This window comes from Fundulus heteroclitus, chromosome 7, assembly GCF_011125445.2.
Source record: "Fundulus heteroclitus isolate FHET01 chromosome 7, MU-UCD_Fhet_4.1, whole genome shotgun sequence".
Lineage (NCBI taxonomy): Eukaryota > Metazoa > Chordata > Actinopteri > Cyprinodontiformes > Fundulidae > Fundulus > Fundulus heteroclitus.
In genome coordinates, this window is record NC_046367.1 from 11,189,035 (window position 1) to 11,210,276 (window position 21,242).

At 41.3% G+C, this 21,242-nt stretch overlaps 2 protein-coding genes across 9 annotated transcripts in view; both read right to left on the reverse strand.

Annotated features, from left to right (window-relative positions):
• Window positions 1–1,410, reverse strand: part of LOC105940289 (abl interactor 2) — a 39,461-nt gene extending 38,051 nt beyond the window's left edge. For all 8 annotated transcript variants that reach the window (XM_036138914.1, XM_021308712.2, XM_021308714.2 and 5 more), the window contains exon 1: window positions 1,266–1,410. In XM_036138914.1, the coding sequence (XP_035994807.1) occupies window positions 1,266–1,382 (117 nt within the window). In that variant the 5' untranslated portion in view covers window positions 1,383–1,410. The remainder of the gene's footprint in view (window positions 1–1,265) is intronic.
• A 1,457-nt stretch (window positions 1,411–2,867) lies between these two features.
• LOC105940286 (transmembrane protein 237A) lies at window positions 2,868–18,881 on the reverse strand. Its single transcript, XM_012882773.3, has 11 exons — window positions 18,585–18,881; window positions 15,292–15,373; window positions 15,080–15,208; window positions 13,304–13,409; window positions 11,935–12,089; window positions 10,530–10,650; window positions 6,530–6,721; window positions 6,346–6,419; window positions 6,165–6,252; window positions 4,350–4,471; window positions 2,868–3,064 (listed from the first exon to the last, which is right to left on the reverse strand). The coding sequence occupies exons 2-11, from the start codon at window positions 15,359–15,361 to the stop codon at window positions 2,997–2,999; spliced, it is 1,125 nt and encodes a 374-aa protein (XP_012738227.2). The 5' UTR covers window positions 15,362–15,373; window positions 18,585–18,881; the 3' UTR covers window positions 2,868–2,996.
• Between the last annotated feature and the right edge of the window lie 2,361 nt (window positions 18,882–21,242).

The window sequence follows — 21,242 nt, forward strand, 5'->3', positions numbered from 1 at the left end:
CTGCAAAGACAACATGCATGATGCATAAAGAACAACAACAAAAAAAAAAAAAGATGATCGACCCACTGTGGCTGAAATTAGTGGATAGCTTCGTGCTCGTTCTGATAGAGATGTGCCGGCACACACAGCCAATGGCGGTTTGTTGCATGTGGGGAAGCATAGCTGCAGATCAGTCTGCTCACTTTGCTTCAAACTTTTCCAAATCTAAACCCAATGGAGCATCTGGGGGATGTGCTGGATAAACAAGTCTGATCCGTGGAGGATCCATGGATCACGGAGCAGCTAAACATGGCAACTCGCAGGACTTAATGGGCCTGCTGCCAACATCTTGGCGGTGGCGGTGTTCGTGTGTGTGTGTGTGTGTGTGTGTGTGTGTGTGTGTGTGTGTGTGTGTGTGTAGGAAGGCTCAGGCCTGTTTGGTAACAACAAATGCTTGCCTTGCTGTTAGGGAGGTGGTCATAATGTTGTACCAACTCTGTGTAGATGTGCAAACCCTGCTGGTGACGCCCCTACCTACAAGATCCAAACCCCAACATTAGGAATGGGTTTAATTTTACACACAGGAGCAGTTCTGTATTTCAGCTCAGTCTGATGAATAATTCATATCCATAGGGAAGGTCTTTATTATAGTCTTTAATAATATATTATTATTCTTTATTATGGCTCAGGGACCCTGTGGTATATGGTGTCCTTTGCTTCTTGCGACTGATAGTCCACGTGCCATTATTCAAATGTGACGTCACACCTCACACATTTCACGTCAACAACTCCCTGGCTGTCCGCAAGTGCCGCGCATCATGTAAAAAGCCGCGCTTTAAGACGTTTATGTCACGCCTGAAACACCAAATGCTCTCTTATACGTCTTGCCTGCAACGAGCACGCGCCATTTGCACAAGCGTGAATGAAAACTTTTAACACTATTTTTTTTTTTACATATACATATTTGTTAAACTCCTAATTTTTAAGTGTGCACGACTCTATAAAACCGCCGTAAAGTTATTTTCGGTCCAAAAACTGAAACTGAAGTCGACATTGGTCGTAATGCAGCCGTCTAATGGGCCGGTTTTGTTCTGGATCCAGTGGGATTCGGACAGTTTCCCAGCGGGCGCTGACAGTAACATAGCGGACTGTGCTACAGTCATTCCATCACTCCTTTCCCCACTCACTCACTCACTCACCGCCCACTCCACACCGCACAACTGTTCTACTTCTCTGTGTTTCGCTTCAGAAGTCAGAACCCCGGCCTTTTAAAGACCCTCCCGTACCTGGACATAGTTGCTCTCGCAGTATTCCGCCACTCTTTCCAGGTTGGTAAAACTGTCCAGTAAGGCTCTCCGTCCCGCAGGAATCTCCTCCTCCAGCAGCATCTGTAGCTCCGCCATCTTTACACAATCCTTACTACTGACGGCTGCGGCTCGCAGCTCGCAGCTCGCGCTGACTGGATGCATCCCCGCTGCATTCCAGGACTGTGGGAAATTTCGCTGCTACAACGCGATACGTTGGAAATGTTGGGAAAATTCAGTGTTAAACTGTCATCTGACTAATAGGCGAATATCGGCCGCGAGGACAGCACTTCTCATACAAATCTGGGACCCTGGGAGAAAGATTATAATCCAAAAATACTTAAAATACACAAAAATAGCGCTTTCATATAGTACCAAAGCTGAAGCTGCAAATTAGATATACTATATAGTTTGGTGTGACTTGCCGATAATTTCTACATTTATGCTGTGCAAACAAGGCAGAGTGGCCTTTTCCCACTGAAAGAACATGAAAAAACGCAACACAAAAAGTGACAGATTGCTTATGGCATCCCTCCAAGCAATGCCGCCCTGGGCCATTTTGCCAATATCAAAAGCTTTCTCTGACTTTTACGTGCACATTTGTGGAAATCCATGCTGGCAGGTTATGTGTTTCTGGAAAGTTTAAGATAACCATCAACCGGACCTTTTTATAGTAAAATTTGGCAGATTGCTGGAGTACCCGAGAGCCCAAAAGGCAACAACTTGAAATATAAGATCTAGTAAGGACTGTTGTGGATGTATTCTGGATCTGCTATATATAATTTGTGTTTGTACTGGACCGGACTGGCATGATTGTTAAAAAACGGTTATGTAGATACATAAACAAGATGTTGTTATGAAAATGACAAATGGACAGTTAAAAAAAAACAGATGCAGAAATTATCAAAGCTAAATTGGAAAATATATTAAAACATGAATAACCACAAACTACAGTTCAGATATTAGTTCTATACTCAAAGAAAAGACATTTCACATGATTCATGTTGTTTAGAAAGTGTAAAAATGTATCTTACTAAATACATTTTTATTGTCATATAATGAACTAAAGATTATTTAAGTTTAGCATGTTGGCACTTTGCAACCAAATGGAGAAGAAGTCGCATTTGTCTAGTTTGACACGTGAAACCTGAAGTATTATTTCATTACATGTCGTGTGTTCACTTTATTTGCTACATTCTGAAAGCACAGCTTAATCATTTTCTGACAGCATGTATAGTTTTTTTCTTAAGTTATTTAAAAACACATTTTCTATAACTCAATCAATATCAGTCTGCTGCTGTATTGCAAGTATCTCTGATTCTCCCCTCTGAGTCTTTTCTCAAACAAACAGAAGTATGCATATTTTTAAATAACCAAACTGCATTTCCAGTTTGCAGTTCAGAACCTCAGAATCAGAAATACTTTAATGATCCCAGAGGGAAATTACTACAAAATTACCTACAAACCATGCCGCAAAAACATTGTTAGCACTTCCAACATTGTTGAGCTATACTGTCCAATTCTTCAGTTTAGAGCAGATTCCCTCGCAATTATAGACTGTCAATCCCAAACAACAACAGTTAATGTACTTAAACGTATTTATTTATTTACAAAATAACATTTAATAAACAAGTGGTACATATGTACTTGTGCAAAATCCCACACCCAGCAACCAAGTGATCGTCCAACACCAGATATTCAACTCGACTGGTTTTAGGCAGGCATGTCCAGGTTTTCATCTCCTCTCTGGAATCCCTCCAACTCCATCGTCATCAAAAATTCTGTTGAGAGAGAGAGAGAGAGAGAGAGAGAGAGAGAGAGAGAGAGAGAGATTTTTAAGGTATGTGCTTACATTGGCTCTATTGTATACTGTACTTGACCCTACCATCTAGTGCCATCTAGTGGCAGACTGAAAAAAAACGTCACGATAATGAACAAAGATGTAAACGCTGTAATCTTAATGGACTACAATATTTACCCTGCATGTTATTTGTTTTTGTTTATTAATAATTCAGTTTTCATGTAACTCTGTAAGGTAAAAATTCTAATGCATCAAACCAATAATTATGTTTTTTTTTTTAAATCTTTGTTTTCTACATTTTTACTATTTGAGGTCAGGCTGTCCTCTGGTAATTGCTTTATACTGTCACAGTGCCCAAAGCGTCCCAAAATATAAGCGTCAAACAAAATGAGGACAGTAAGACAGATACAAATGTGCAATATACACAGTCTGCGAAATACCTGTCAATATTTGGGGGGGTCCCCATCTCCCAATTGTTGCGCAACAACGATGTAAATTTTCTCAATATGCAGTAGGCCTATAACATTACAATGTCAAAGTCAAAGTTAGCTTTAATGTCAATTCTTCACATTCACCAGACATACGAGGATTTTCTCATTCACCAACAGTGAAACAGATAAAGTGCACAGGCACAACAGATAAGATCAGTTCCTAATACTAAAATTTAAACATTTTTAGTATTAATTGTTGTCAACGTTACGTTATTCTTCTGTTTGGCGCGCACATGCCTAATTTGCATCCGCGAATAGGATTGGCTGGCTCCACTTGGCATAAAAAAGAACATATTTCCCCCTGGGATCATTAAAGTATGTCTGATTCTAATTCTGATATTTGTGAATAAATGTTTTGAATTTTAAATACTGGACATGTTGAGCTTAAAAATTTTTTAGTGACCATTAGTGACAAAAAATATTTCATTTTTAATTTTTTTGACACAATTTAAGACCCCCTTTACATTTTGCTTTTGAGGCTTTGAGGGGGTCTCATGGGTTAATCGGGGGGGCTCGACCCCCCCGGACCCCCCCGTATTTCGCACTCTGAATATACACATTAATCAGGTTTTTCAAACTTTCAATTTGGTCCCATCTGACTTTTTGAGAAACCTGAACCTCCACTCGATCTGCCTGGAAGTTCTGTTTTTTTTTTTCTATTAAATTCTGGTTGTAATATTAGCTCTAAAGAAATATTATTTAGAGAGAAAAAATACAATGAATAAAAAGAGTACTTCCCAACAGATACGATCCTGATGGTTCATCCTTATGTACCTTCTGTGTAGTCGATGTCCGGCCGTGTGGACACAACTGCCCAAGCCACGCCCACCAACAGCGCCACCACCAGATTGACCACGATCCACGGCTGTAATATCTGCTGCTCTGAGCCTGGAGGCCTGCAGGGGTTAAAGGGGGAACAAGTCGGCGGTGGTCCCTGGACAGAACGGTCCCATGGTAGACAATTATTTCTTTTTGTAAAAGGTGCATTTCAAGTGTGAACCGCACGTTTTAAAGACCAAATCATCCAATAAAAGTAAATTATTTAAATTAAATAAAGTAAACATAACTATTAAATCTGCATTTGCCATTAGGATGTCATTAGGAGTCAGCTATTAACGCCTGAGCAGAGGCAGCTGCATATAGTGGGGTGCTGTGACCGAGAGGACTTAGCTGATGACAGGTGGTGTAATTTCTCTAGTCTCTCTAAATTGCCCCTAGGTGTGAGTGTGTGCGTGCATGGTGCATCTCTGTGTTGCCCTGTGGAGAGATACACCACAGGGCAGAGATCCCCTGTGGACTGGCGACCTGTCCAGGGTGTACCCTGCATCTTGCCCAGTGGCAGCCATGCTTCTCCGTGCAGCCCTCCCCCTGCATGGAGAAGCAAGGGTGCTTCTTTAAAACGGATGGAGGTTCTTTCATGGGAAAAAACTTCTGAGACGCCACTGTCTTTCAACGAGACAATGGCTGTGGGGTTATGGATGGCCTGAGGAATGCCGAGGTCTATGACAACAGTTATGGACAGCAGGACAGGGTACATAGGCTGTCCCAAACCAAACTGCTGGTTATATCTAGAAATGGGACTATCAGCGTGTCTGCACGGCTGTCCTTATCATCATTCTGATCCGATTCTATTGTCATTCCAATACAATTGCAAGACTTTTTGATATATAACGTTTTCTTTTAATTCTGCCCCTCTGTATGGCTGCTTAGTCTTTTTGTAAAAAAAAAAAAAAAAAAAAAAAAATACAATTCAATTTCTTAAAGATTTTGGTCCAGACTGACATGCTAACATCACGCTGTTGCTGCACAACTGGCAGATGCAGAGCCTTCATGTGAATTTGCAATTCCACAACTCCCCAAAGGCGTTCCCTGGATTCAGATCTGGTGACTCTGAGGTGACCGAGCCTTGGCTACAATCAGCAGCAGGATAATGCAGCAAGTATTACGCATCATCCTGCTGGACGTAGGCATCAGAAGATCGATACGCTGTGCTCTTTCAGGAGGAGCCAATGCTGCTTGTCTGGATTCAATCTGCTGAGTTTCCTTTTGACCAATAAGTCTGGAAGATTTGATTGAATTTGACTTTGTAAAGTGCCTTGAGATGATGATCTGTGAATTAGCGCTATATAAGTAAAATTCAATTGAATTTCTGTAGACCTTAGTAGTTAATTTTGTGAAAATCACAGTAAATCAGCAGTTTTGGGAACACTCAGGCACCAACAACCATGACACCTTCAAAGTCACTTTAAATCCTCTTTCTTTCCCATTCTGCGTGCTCAGTTTGAACTTCAGCAAGTTGCCATCACTGTCTAGATGCCTAAATGTGCCAAACTGCTGCTGCCATGTGATTGGCTGACCGCTTTTGTGTTGGCAAGCAATCAAACGTGTGTGCCTAACAAAGTGAGCAACGAGTCTAGTCTAGTTCAGAATGGGAGTTCTAAGAAGAGAGCTTTTGCAAACCTGTCTGAATGTTGTATTAACTTTACAAAAGGTTTTTTTCAGTAATGCTAAAACTCAAACCTAGCTGAGCGTGTTTGTGTTGTGTAGAACAATTCTGTCGGTCCAATGAAAAACAACCATGGTTCTCACCACAGGGTCTCATTGGCAGCAGGGTAAAGGTTGATGCGGTCGCTGGTCATCTGCTGGCTGAGGGACAGTATCAGGGCTATGAAATACACTGAATACACACAAAGATGTTATTAAAGGTTTGTTATTAACTCCAACGTCTCTATCGTCACCAAATCTATTTGCTTTGTTGAGTTCCACTTACAGAACGAAGCCACAGCAACAGGATCCAGGGTGAGGAACCCTCTCAGGGCCATGGACGTCTTGGCTAGGTTGACCCTGCACGAGACCCCCCCACCACCACCACATTTTAGATGTTATTCTGATACAGCGACGTAAACCAAACCATACGTTACATTTTTCTGCCTCAATTTGCACACACAAAAGACCTGTCGAATGCAGACACGGTGCTGATGGCCAGCAGCAAGTAGAGCAGCGACTGAGCCGGGTAGGCCAGAGGGTGATACTGCTGCAGCAGGTTGTGCAGCGTGGTCATCTGCTCGCCGGCCAGCACGTACATGACGATGATGTTCCACACCGCGAAGCCAGCCAGGAAGCCATGAGAGAACAGGCCAACCACCCTGCAGGTGGAGGACACACAAACAACTTTAAGGTAAAACTGCTTAATCCGGCATCCTCTGAGATCACGTGCTGTTTCAGGAGCAGGCTGCCTGGATTAGTAGCGGACAGTTTAAGACTCCTTAACCAATTCAAACAAAAATATAAAACATTTTTTTAATGCAGAATCTGTTGGGTGAACCCTGCTATTCATTGCATTTAGGTGTTCTAACTACCATGGCATAGGTGTAAAGGATCCAGCATCTAGACATGCAGACTGCTTACACTAACGTTTTGTGAAAGAATGGGTCGTTCTCAGAGAACTCCATTGTGGTACCATGACAGGATGCCAGCTTCAGTCATAACTCCAGTTGGGACATTCATCTCAAAGTTTAATGTCCCACAGTCGACTGTTTATTGGTATTATAACAAAGTGGAAGTGATTAAGGACATCAGGAACTAAGCCACAAAGTGCAAGGCCACGTGGAATGGAGTCAAACTGTCTACAGCAGGGGTGTCAAACTCATTTTGGTTTAGGGGCCACATTCAGCTTAATCTGATCTCAAGAGGGCCACATGAGTTAACTCATTGCAAGATTAAATAGAACTAATAAATGTGGACTTGTTGTTGATTTTTATATTAAATAATTTCACTTTTACACAATATATTATGAATAACCTTAGCGTTTTTAAGAAAGGTATGTGCAATTTCAACAATACTTTTACTCAGTTAAACATTTACTTGTGCATTATGCATAAGAACTGATCACAGTGATTGTACAATGTGGAAAAACATTTATTCACATTTTTTGGAACTTAAAAACACCATGCCTGCATGACAAAATACATCAAACAGATAAAAGTTAAGAAATGATTTAAAATCAATTTTCCACATCTGAAGCTCAGTGCTACCATCTGCTGATTAAAACACAGCGCCCCTCGTGGACAATATAGGAACTGCAGATTTTCAACTAAACGAAGTACATGTTTTTTTCAATAATTGTTTTATCATTCTCTTCCTTTTATCTCCTCTTTCTTTCACCTTTTGTTTTTTTCTTCTTGTTCTTCCTTTCCTCTCCTACTTTCCCTTTGTAGTGTCCATATCATTTGAGATATTCCCCGCATGAATCATAAAACTATTCACATTCATAAATCAAGCCGGAGCACTATGGCAAAAGCAGTACTGCTCCACTTGTGAAAGTCAAATCTGATGAGCTCTTTTTGGCATTAAGACAACAATTCTTATTGCCAAATTGCCAGACAGGACACAGAAAAAAAAAGATAATGCATTTAGCCACCGGGCCGGACTAAATTTTTCGGTGGGCCAGAACCGGCCCGCGGGCCGTATGTTTGACACTCCTGGTCTACAGGATCAGTAGCTGCAGACCTCATGTTGGCTTTAGATTATCTCAAGAACAGTGCATGGAGAGCTTCATGAAATGGGTTTTCCTGGCCAAGCAGCTGCATCCAAGACCAACGGATTAGTAGCGGACGGTATGTGATGCAATCCGCCACTGGGTTCTAGAGAAGCAGGGATGTGTTTTCTGGAGTGTCAACATATGCCTCTATCTTTCTGGAGATTCAGGCTGATTTTTGCCATTTTCCAGGAGAACACAGCTTGGTGAAGAGTGGATTATGGTGTGGGGCTGTTTTTCAGGATTTGGGCTCTGGTTTGGCTTCTTGTCTGTCCAATAAACCTTTTGCTACAATCAAGTCAGTTGTGTGTTTGTAAAATGGCATAAAATATGACAACAAACAGAAGACCTGAGAGAAGGACCATGAAGCTTCCATTTCCTTCAAACGACAGAGCCAGATTTCAATTCCTTTCCTAGTCTCAGTTCCGCCCTATCCTTTTAGCAGGTTTACCTTAGTTGTGCAAACACAACTGGAAAACATCTCCACTTACAGACCGCAAAACATGTTAGCGCTTCCCAAACTGACACTGTGCACATCCAGGGAACTGACACTGAGATAGCGGACTCTTAAAGTACCTGGATTTGAGTCACAACTCTGATGCTCTTTACAGGAAGCGGCAGAGTAGCCTACCTGCTGGGGAGACTCCTGGAGAGCTTCTTTGACTCTGTGGCGGCATCAGCCATCCTCTGTGGTGTGGTCTGTTGGAGCAGTGGCTTATCTACAGCTGAGAGGAAATGGCTAATTGGATAAGCTGATCAGGAGGGCCAGCTCTGTCTTGGGATGCCCCCTTGACCCAGTGCAGGTGGTGGGAGACACAACGACTATAGCAACTGCATAAAGCTGTAGCGGAGCTAGAGAGCTGCTTTAGTGGCAGACTGCTGCATGCCAGGCGCACTAAGGAGTGTTACCACAGATCCTTTCTGTGGTAGTGTCCTTTAGGTCTTTTAAAGCCCTCCTGAAAACTACATTTTTCGCACTGGCTTTTAATTTCTGGTTAAGTTTGACACCATCGGAGGTTGAGATGCTGGATAATGTAGTTTCTTTTATCCATTTGTATCGTAATAGTTGGTGTTTATGGTGATTTTCTTGTGTTTGTCTGCACTTTTCTGTAGTGAACCTTATATAAAGCACTTTGGTCAACTTTGTGTTGTGCTACATGTGCTATGTAGATAAAATTGCCATTGCCATTTCTCCCAGCTGGCGTTAGACATTAGGTCCATGACGTCAACCAACAAACTCAGTAAGTTCCTGTACATCCCTGCTTTTAAATAAACCCTTTTTCTTTTTTCTGTTGCTGTTTTTGTGCTCATTTTGTACACTTTCGGGTCACCCTGCTCAGTGGCACATTTCATTTAATCTGAGTGTGCCATTTTTAATAACTCTGCAGTATTTTTCTTCTGTGGTGAACTTTTTCCCTCACTTGGTGTTGATAGACTTGACTATCCCCGCTGTGGGACAATAAAGGACAAGTCCTTTCTATTCTAAGACACTCAACGTGTAAAGACGTCCAGGTTTTTGTTTTTTGGATCAGCTTTTTAAGTTCCTGGATTGCGTTTTGCATCCTTTAGTATCCTTTTATCCTCTACATTGTGATTCGGTTAGTAGATTCTGTTCATTCTCATTTTTGGATCTCGTTTCCGTAAGATTTCTGTTCCCTCCCAATAATGCTGCGTTATCTATCCTTCTCCCTCTCCTTCAGCTCTACACCTTCATTCCTTTCTTCTGTCAGTCATAATTATTCAATTGCCTTCAACTGCCTTCCTGTTTTCCTCTCTGCTCCTCCCCTCTGTAGAAAACACCTGTAACTTTACTTTTAGTAGTCGGATCCTCCAACATTTGCACCACCTGTATTGGTTTCCTAGCTCCTGTTTTTTTTTTTTTTTTTGCTGTTTTTTTGTATGTTCTTTTGTTCCTTTAAGATATTTGAGACGTGAAAACTCCAGGCTCCTGCTCACCTTTCTGTCCCAGCCGCTAGCTTTTAAATACGACACAGATTTTGTTTTACTCACTGATTTCTACTTTTTCTTTGTTTATTTTTGTTCACGTTTCTTTTTAAAGAGATACGAAACCCGATTATAACTATCATGAGCACATTTCAGATCCAACAGTCACCAGGGGAAAAAACATCCTACTGACAACTGTCTTGGGAAATTGTTGGACAGAAACAGTGGAATAAGGCATGGAAAGAGAGAAGAGTCTTTCCTTTCAGAGAAAAGAATCCATGTCCCTTTCTTCCACCCAAATCACACCTTAACTAATCATATTGGCGATTTTGGTTTAGCTATGTAAAAATTAAAACTCTTGTTGGAAATACTTAGCAACCAGTTTGTCATGTTCAAAGTAAAAAGGAGCAGATGTTATGCCATATAAAACAAGCATGAGTGTTTTGGTTGGTTGTTCACACATTGCATCTCACCTGAAGCTATTGTGAACCTTCAAAGCGACGTCCCTTGTGGTCCAGAGCTGCCTGGGGTCCATGTAGTCGTCCGTCAGCTCCGAGTGTCTGAGCTGCTCCACTCGATCCGCCTGCAAACGCCCTGTGGACACGCAAGCTACCGTCAAACTGAAAGGAAATCCCAAATACTTACATGCTAAAATAAAACTACCGTAGCTGCACAAGGCAAGGCGAGTTTATTAATTAAGCACTTTTCAGTAATAAAACAGTTCAAAGTGCTCCTCAGACGTGGAGTTGGAGCATATTATAAGATCTTTGGACACTTTTGAGTATTTCGTCCAATAAAGGCACGGTAAACCCACAGTTGGAGGAAATGTCAAAGGTCAGCTGAGACCTGCTGCTTCACTGGAAAAGGGGAACTCAAAGTAAGTAAAATTTTCTTAAAATTCATGTATTTTTCCTTGATTTGAGTAGTTAATAAGACTATTTGCCAATGGAATAAGATTTTCGCACTTAAAATAAGAACAATTCATCTCCACCGTCTTATTTCAAGTGCAGAATATCTAATTATCTTATTTTAGGGGTAAAAATACTCATCCCATTGGCAAATAGTCTTATTTAGCTGCTTAAATCAAAGAAAAATACACTAAATTCAAGAAAATTGTACTCACTTTTAGTTCCTTTTTGCAGTGTTGTTATCCAGCTGTGAAATAGCAGTTGCCCCCTGACAGATTTCCTCTGCTTTTGCTTTTATTTCGTCCCACCTGAATAGGTGGATTTATTCAGCATGGCGGGCAGCAATCATGGCTTGTGAAAATGGATTAAAAAATGGTTCATCACAGTCAATTCATGATTTAACCAGGATGGCAATTACTTTTTCACACGGGTCCAGGTTGCTTTGGGTTGCTGTATTCCCCGTTCTTAATGAAATCCTCAGTTGAAAACTGTATTTTGTAATCACTCTGGTTCTAGTCGTCAGATACTAAAATTAGTTTGATGATCTGAAATATTTAAGTGGGCAAAAACAGACTAAAAATCTAAAAGGAGGCACATATTTCTTAATCGCAGTGTAAATATTATTTATGAAAAGCTTACTTGTTTGAAATGAGAACTAATACTCACACTATTCAGGGGTTAAGGATTATTATGATAAATAAGATGCTTAACAAACGGAACACAAGAACGTCAGAGATTTTATGGCTATAGGGTGGATTAAAATGAATAAAAACAGAAGATGTTGAACAAAATACTTGGAGAACCTCCAGAAAGCTCAGAACTCTACTACTTTAAAAAAGACTGATTTGTTTGATGGAAAATTCAAACACATGCTCATCACAGTTAACCTTAGCCCTCAGTATGAACATGGACTGTTGATCAGTTTAATCTGCGTGAGGCCCTGCAATAGACTGTAAAAATGGCCGCTCACTGTTCCTCTCCACAAACACTTTGCCGGCGGGCTGACTGTGTCCGTGCGGGGCGGAGAACAGGGAATGCTGAGGAATGGGTGACTGAGCGTCAGTGATGATATCCTCGTCTTCAGCTTCCAGCTCATGGCTGTAGTGCTCTGTGGCCTTTGCCTTCCTGTCAGGAGAACAAGTAAACAGAAGTTTAAAGTTTTTTTTTTTTTTTTGCCAAACTAAAATTAGGAAATTGTTTCCGGAGCAGAGACAAGGGAGGCAGCTTTAGTCCGTAAAAACAAATTCAGACACATTTACTGTATATAAGTAGAGGGGAAAATGTAGGTCCAGCAATTAGTATTTCGATGCAAAGAGAAATGTGAACTTCAATGATAAAATATTGCTTTTCCCACAATTATTATTTATATCAGGTCCCTTTGGTTCACCTAAATTAATTATTTTTTCATAATTATGATGTGATTTCAATTAAATAACTGAAGATGAAATAATATTTTATATAAAAAAAAACAATTGTTTCAATTGTTTAGACCAGGGGATCCCAAGGTGGGGGTCGCGAGATAATCCAAATGATGATGCAAAATTTCTGACATTCATGATGTTAGAGATAAACTTGTTTTGATTAAGCAAATTCATGCCTTTATCATGAAACATGTTTCTGTACGACTTTTCGACATCGGAAACGTCCAAGTCTTTCCTCACAAATATGTGAAATTAATCAAAAATTTTTTGTGGAAATTTACTCTAAGTAATTTATGTTATTTACATCTACAATGGCCATAATACAAATGTTCGTCCTTTTTAGAAACTACAAGAATAGTCATAATTTTAGGTGTACAAGAATAAACTACTGTACATTACGAGAATAAAGTCACACAATCCTTTCAAAATCCCGAGAATAATAACACTTTGATGCTGACTTGCTAAAAAGGTTTAGTATTTCCTTATTCGTGAAATCCAAACCAAAGTATACGTTTACAACATGCACAACATTACTCATTTCAACACAGGGGAAAGACTGCATATTTTTGTAAGAGTTCTCATAAAAGTGCAACTTTCTCCTCTCGTCTCATGATTTGCAGAAAGAAATAAAAAACCCACCCTGCCAACAGGGGGTCGCCGTTATTTTGGGATTTGCAGCTGAGACGTTTGTGAAGCCCTGGTTTAGACATTGCTTCACATAGGTTAGCTCAGGGGTGCATCTTATCAGTGAAATAGCTTTATTGTATTGTATATGTACTTTTTTAATCAATCCATCTTTACTTAATTTTTATTGGACGCCACTGGCTTGTTCTACCTTTCAAATTTAGTTGTTGGTTGCTTTTGATCAGTAACAATCTAACTTTCTTTGATGGCTTCATCAGATCAACTGGTACTTACCTCTTCTTTTTTGTCTTCCTGGTGACTGAAACGGTCATTTCCTCTCCTTCCCCGACCACCTCGACCATATTGCCATTTGGTACATCCCCATGTTCTGTTTCCTGGTCTGTCCCAAACAACACATGATGCACGTTTCACAGCAAGGCATACATAATGGCTAGCATTGTGCACAACGGATGCAGTCATTAGATGTTATTCAATACTTCCTGTGGATCATTCCGTATTAGACCGGGTTAGCTTTTCACAGTATTCCCATCTTACTAATGATAGTAACATTGGGCTCATGGCTGAAGGGAATTCGGTTATTTATCAATATTGCAGCAACATTCCTATTTACAAGAACATAGCAACTTAAACCTACTGATCGCTCTCACTACAAAAAGCCAAACAAAACTTAGAAACAACTCAATGACTTTTAAAAAAGCAGCTGCTTTTCTAATTTCCTTTAGTAGTTAGCTGGGCTGAAATGCTAACAGTAGTTAGCGTTGCATTGCTAACAGTAGTTAGCATTGCAGTAACAGCTGCAACAGTAAATCAAATGAACATTTTCAAATATCTTGGTATATTAATTGATCAAAAGCTAATATTTAAAGCTCACATTGATAATATTTTGAAGAAACTGAAGCCAAAATCCGCCTTCTTTTTCAGAGTCATGTTTTTCTTTTAATGTCAGGAATACATCTTATTGCTACCACCTTTTTGCCTCATTTGGAATATGGTGATTTTTCAAATAGGAATTCCTCACACAGTTGATTTATTAGATTCACATAGATCTACATCTGTAGATGTCTTACCCACCATGGTATTTTGCATTCTTTAGTTAGTTGGTCATCATTGCCTTTACACAGAGTTTTTCATTGGTATATTTTGATCTATTAATCCATTCTTGGCTTATCGGCTCATTATTACATGTCGCCTAAACATCTTAGTTGCAGTCTGCGATCCCAGGATGTCATTAGTCTCTGTGTTCCCTCAGTCTGGACCGAGTTAGGAAGAACCTCCTTCTCGTACTCTGCACCCTCAACCTGGAATCATCTTCAATAGGAACTGAAAATTATCTTGCAACAATGTCAGAAAGTTCCTGCTCCTACATTTTTTCTTTATTATTTTATTATAATAAAACAATTTTAAACATAACGACGATGTACTTTAGTAAGGTCTGTATTGCTGTTCTGTAGGAGTTTTTAAACGTGTGATAACGGGTCTCTCTTGTGAATGGGAACGAGTGTCTCAGTGAGACTACCTGCATAAATAAAGACACAGCTACACCTAAAACTTTTCAACCCCCACTGCAGATGCACAAAAATCCAAATATTGATATTATACAAATTTTTACCCTGACTAAAAACCAAATCCTACTTTCAATTACTACTGGGAACTCAAAGTTATTAAACCTCCTGAACAAAGCTCTTCATGCCAATCAGGTGGGATCTTTGGAAGAAGTAGTTGTCTCCAATACAGATTTTATGTTTTGCCAAACAAGGTAAAAGTTTAATTATTTACCTCATGCCTGAACACGAAGATGTACTCTAGTTTGCCCACTAATGTATAAGTAACCATTTACGAAAGGGTTTGTTTATCGCTGTAAAACTGAAGGACAGATGAATTGGCAACCCTTAGCTAACAGTTGGGAACACAGATTGGGTAACAGGTGGATTTGATCTCAAGGAGCTTTTGTGTGATGCTTCATAAAAGGCCGAGCGTTATTTCTGAGTTGTAAGAAATTAGCTCTCTAGATAGAAAGTTGATTCTAACCCAACATATAAATGTTCATACCAAGAGTCGGTGCCTTCTTCTTTTTCTTCTTCTTGTGCGGAGCCGTGTCGTGCAGATCTGGGGTCAGATGGTCTCTGCTGTCAGAGTTGCTCCTGTTGGCCAGGTTCTCCATCTCCACCTCCAGCCCCACTGCAGCGGAGCGGCACAGAACAGATGCTGCTGAGTGAAACAGAACAGAAGTGCAGGCGGAGCTGCAGGCGGAGCACGCTCACCTTCGTCCTGCTCCTCCGCATCGGCCGCCTCCTTCTTCGCTTTCTTCTTCTTGCTCTTCACCGTCGGCATTGTGACCTCTCCCTGTGAAAATGTCAGAGTTGTTTTGGGGTGAACACGTCTGAAGGCTGCGTTGCAAGGTCAGCACCTTTTAAAAGGTGATTTAGGTCACATAGTTGGATGTGTAATGGGGATTTTGAGGTTGCCGGGTGGTGATGCATGTTAGAGATAACTGGATTAGCCTGAGAACAGGTGGTGGGTCAATGCTTTGGGAAACAGATCAAAAAGCACAAGCTGAGCACTTTCCACCAGGGTTAGTGTTATACCCATCATCAGACAAATCTCTGATTTACTAATAAGTGGTAAATCTGAACTACAGCATGATGCCTGAGAGCAATGGCGGCAGGAGAGGGGGAACAGGGGGTCCTTAATACCCCCCCCCCCCCTGAAAATGGCTATGCCTCCCTATGCCACTCTTCCAGAGCCCAGCATCCTTGATGATTATATATTCATGTTTTGTGGTCGGTTGTTTATCTGATCCTAAGTGAGATCAAACCGCGGCTTTCATGGCTGCTCTGCGTGCTCTCATTTGGAATATGGCCCTGGATCTGCGTCACACGTTTGGTAGGAAAAAAAGCGTTCCATGGACCTGCGGCTCCTTTATTGTGCAATTTGATTAGTCGGATTACAAACTGCACGTTACTCGGGCCGCTGGCCAGGCACTCATTACAAGCCACTGGGAAGAGTGGACCAAAATTTACTATACCTACCCGCTCCACCATAACCTGACAATGAGTCCAAAGAAGGGGACCTAAAAGCTCTGGCTTTGGTAGAGAAAAAAAAGGAACCCTCTCTGGGAGCTTCTAGCTGGATTTGCATCAAGATGTGAACATTATATGGTGCATGGTTCAGTGAAAACCAAAGCATTTATTCCTGGAGTAGCTAAAAAGTTTAAAAGGTAATTTAGATCACCACATTACTTTTAAATACATCAATTCGGATGTAAAAAAAAGTGTAGTCATGGCACTGGTCATAATAATAATTGATCTCTTTAAAAGTAACAATTAGGGCACGCTGATGGTGCACGGGTAGCACGCATGGCTCATGTACGTAGACCTCAGTTCTCGGCTCAGCAGACCGAGGTTAATTTTCGGCCTGCGGTCCTTTGCCACATATCTTCCTCTTCTCTGTCAGCCTACTTTTAATAAAAAGGGCCATCAGTGCCACAAAAAATATATAATTTAAAATAAATAGCTGTTAGGTAACAAGCAGTCCACATTTCTATAATGTGAAATATGCAGGTGGTCATGTAACCTGGTTTACATTACTTTTTTTTTGTATTTACTGAACATTCTGGTAAACACAGCTGCCAAAGCTTTTTATTAACAACAATGGATTTTTTTCACTGAGAGACAAATGACAAATACTTATCCTTATAATGTTCCTGTTTTGTTTCAGTTTTTTTACTCGGAGCCTTGCAACACAATTTCGCTAAAATGTACATTATGAATGTGCAGTGGAATGACAATAAAGTCTGTCTATGTTGATGTCAGTGGTAATCATTTTTGCTTTTTTTGTTTTAAGGAAGAGAAATTAGATCATGTCAGAGATGTCCACAAGTCATTTTCCCCCAGATAAAGTCTTATGCCTTTGAGGGGTAAGTCCAAGTCGTGTTTAAGTCAAGTGTAAAATCTCTCATGATTAAAATAATCATGGAATGCTGGCTCTCCAGTCCACCTAAAACATTAGATTACATTCAGACTAGGATCCAAATCCTACCAGTTGTTTTTTCTGTATCTTATCTTTTAATCTTTAATAAACCGGAAAGGCATAATATGTACTACTATAGAAAGAGTGTTTAGATATAAAAAAAAAAAGCAATAACAAATTAGCGCCTATTAATGTCGAATGTCTTGATGTACTGAATGAAGTGCTTTTGATCTCGTCTTAGTAATGTTTGGTCATTTGGTAATACCTGCTTGGATCATCCAGTCTCCCTGTACTAAACCATACTGCTACATGGGATTTTGAGGGTTTTCTTCTTCTTACTTGAACTTGGGGAATAAGCAGTCGTCTAAATTTACTATTAAAACCGTAGTTGTCAAATCTAACCAGTAAAAGCTTTCCAAGGTGGATCCATCCAACCATCATCCATACCGGCTAATCCTTGCAGGCTGGTGTCCTGTCGCCGTTCAGCCATTGGGCGGGAGCTTTGGTACGCCGTGATGGCATGCCAGCCCGTCACAGGGCAACACAAGAACATGAAAACCCCCGTGCAGAAAGACCCCCCTGGTCAGGATTTCAACCCAGAAACCTTCTTGGTAGAAGGTATCAGTGCTACCAAGTGGAACGCGACCGAGTGTGAGATTTCTGAAGGAACACAACAGGAAGTGCTTTTATTTCGACAAAGTTTACTTAATTTTTTTTTTCTGACACGACCTGGATTCATTTAATACAGGGTTTAGTCGCGGAGATGTCTGTGTGTCCGTTACAATGAAGCTAACGTGAATAACCCACAGTCCACTTCATGGGAGAGAGATTTTTGGCAAGACGCGGGTTCTAAACCATCAGACTAATTAAAGTCTCGAGTATTTGGAGCATGAGTATAAGTCAAGTAGGAAGTCTTTCTGACTGCGACTTCAGCGCAACTGGAGTGTGAAAGGAGAGTCAGGATCATGGCATCCCTTTTAGTCTTAAACTTTGGTATGGATACGATCATGCTCTGGTATTTAATCTGAAGCAGGGATCACCAACATGTTGCCCATCAGGTAGCCCCCAGGACCATATGTGATGCCTTCAAGCCTGTTCAAAAAAATAGCAAAACCCTCCAGTGAGCTGCATTTAAAATGCTATTTTATTAAGTTGCTCTTCCTTTTTAATCACACTTGTATTTGCATAGCTTTAAAAGCATTAAAAACATGTTTATGTTACATGAAGTTAAGGTGAGCTCTGACTCTTTAGTTCAAAGGTCAGTACAGGTAGCCCTTCGTATGAAACAGTACCAATGAAGTAGCTCTCTGTGTCAAAAAGGTCAGTGACCCCTGGTCTAAAGGGTCTAATACTGTGAGAATCTCATACCAGCTGACTCCTTCATATCAACAACCTTCATAATGTGATCAGGTGAAACTTGAGCACACATTTACACATTTGTTTGACAACATGGGATATCTTTCAAGCTGCTTTAGGGAAGGGAATTTAAAGTACATTCTGATAAAAGCTTGTGTCCAATCATGAAGAGATACTATCGCAACTATAAAACCGCCTTTTTGCAGCACATGTGCGTGTGTATTCTCACCTGAGCAGCTGAGCCTTTTTGTAGAGATAAAATCCTGCAGACGGTTGGCTCTGTGTGTCTGATCTTATCAAGGTAAAGTGTATTAGAGCTAGGAAGAGAAGAAAAACTCCTCCCCCTTCCCTTTATCTTCCAATCCTCCGGCTGTGCTCGGTCCCAGAATTGCCCTAAAACTGATTTCTGGAAACTTAGGACAAAAAGCTTGAAGCCCAAACAAACGCTGAGGAGTTAAACCATAGCCATAAGGAGGCACAGACAGAGGAGCTCTGCACCTCTGATACTCCTCTCAGGATTTAGAGTGGATCAAGTGCTGAGCTCTGACAGTTTCTGGAAGCTCTGTGATTGGCTGATTGGATGTGACATCACCTGCGGACTAAAAATGTAACCATTGATGCTAATAATTTTGCTGTTCTTCACGCTTAGTGCTGTTTCCTTTTGTGGTCCCAACACCTCATATCTAAGCCCAAAGGAAACTATTAACATTATGAATATATCTCAATTACAGTTCTGATAATCCAGTGTTATGAAAAGTTACTTGTCCATTTATGTTCCTCACGTTTTTTTTTTTTTTTTAATTCTGTATTTGTTTGTGTCACATTTAAATGTCTCAGAAGAAATAACTGTAATATCAGACAAAGATGGCCTGGGTACATTTATATTCAGTGAATTACAATATGCATTTCAAAGAGGCTTGTTTTATTTACGGCCAATCCCGTAGAATCCAAAGAGTTTTTAAACAGAACGTGAAGTGGGCTAAAAGATTAATAGATTAAGATCTATTAAGCGCACTTTTCATGAAGCTATCATTTCTGTATTGAAAATGTTTTTTATTGGTCTGATGGAATATTCTAACCTTAAATATTTTGTTTTTATTAGCAGGAAGTCATCATAATTGACAGAAATAAAGGCTTGAAAACATCAGGCTGTGTATGATTAATCCCTAAAATGTGTACAAGATTACTTGAGTCACTGACATAAATTAACTATTCAATAATATTCTTATTTACAAAATGTGATTGTACATAAGTGGAGGAAACATAGCGGGTAGTGGTGAACATTAAGAAGTGGCCAGTCTACCAGCATTACACCAGAGGATCATGGAACCCAGAACCAACTCTGAAGTGCCTGACTTGCCTTGCGTTCACATTGAAACGTGACAAATTTTACTGTAAGAACATCAGACGTTTACCTCAGAACACAATTAAAGTAACGATGGAGCAGATAAGCCACTAAGAAAACGTCTCGTTTACAGGAAGCGATTAGGTTCTGTTTGGTGCTTGGATTGACCCATGGAGAGACGAGGCTATTGTTTAGCAGCTTGTGATGAGCGTGCGTGTGAGCAGGAGCTGTACAGGAGGAAGCGTGACTCTGATCTGACTGAGGTGGCAGCACTTTTTACTGATCCAATGGAGGGGCACAGGGGGGCTTCCTGGATACAAATCACACCACTTGAACTGCATACAGGCCGGTCGTGTTGTCACGCAGAGTACTGAGAAACATTTAAGAATAAATCTTGACCCACACAGGGCTAAGCAAAGACAAAGTTGGTCCAAAAGTTATTGTGGCATGTTGACGTCGATGACAAACTGAAGCCTTTTGAACATTGAACATTTGTGTAGATGCACGAATTGATGGCATTTCTGAATTTGACATGTTTTAGGTTCTAATGATAGAATGTATTCTTCTAATGATGTCTATGCCATCTGCCCATTGTCTTCCGCTTATCCGGGGTCGGGTCGCGGGGGTAGCAGCTTCAGTAGGGAGACCCAGACGTCCCTCTCCCCGGCCACTTGGGCCAGCTCCTCCGGGGGAACCCCAAGGCGTTCCCAGGCCAGCCGAGAGACATAGTCCCTCCAGCGTGTCCTGGGTCTTCCCCTGGGCCTCCTCCCGGTGGGACGTGCCCGGAACACCTCACCAGGGAGGCGTCCAGGAGGCATCCTGACCAGATGCCCGAGCCACCTCAACTGGCTCCTCTCGACGTGGAGGAGCAGCGGCTCTACTCTGAGTCCTCCCCGGATGACTGAGCTCCTCACCCTATCTCTAAGGGAGAGCCCAGACACACTACGGAGAAAACTCATTTCGGCCGCTTGTATCTGGGATCTCGTTCTTTCGGTCACGACCCAAAGCTCGTGACCATAGATGAGGGTAGGAACGTAGATCGACGGGTAAATCGAGAGCTTCGCCTTTTGGCTCAGCTCTCTCTTCACCACGATGGATCGGTACAGCGCCCGCTTCACAGCAGACGCTGCACCAATCCGCCTGTCGATCTCCTGCTCTATCTTCCCCCTTTCGTGAACAAGACCCCAAGATACTTAAACTCCTCCACTAGGGGCAGCACATCCTCCCATACCTGGAGAAGGCACTCTACCCTTTTCCGGTTCAAGACCATGGTCTCGGATTTGGAGGCACTGATCTTCATCCCGGCCGCTTCGCACTCGGCTGCAAACCGCTCCAGTGAGAGCTGTAGATCACGCCCTGATGAAGCCAATAGGACCACGTCATCCGCGAATAGCAGAGACGCAATCCTAAGGCCACCAAAACGGATCCCCTCAACACCTTGGCTGCGCCTAGAAATTCTGTCCATAAAAGTTATGAACAGAATCGGTAACAAAGGGCAACCTTGGCGGAGTCCAACTCTCACCGGAAACGAGTCCGACTTAC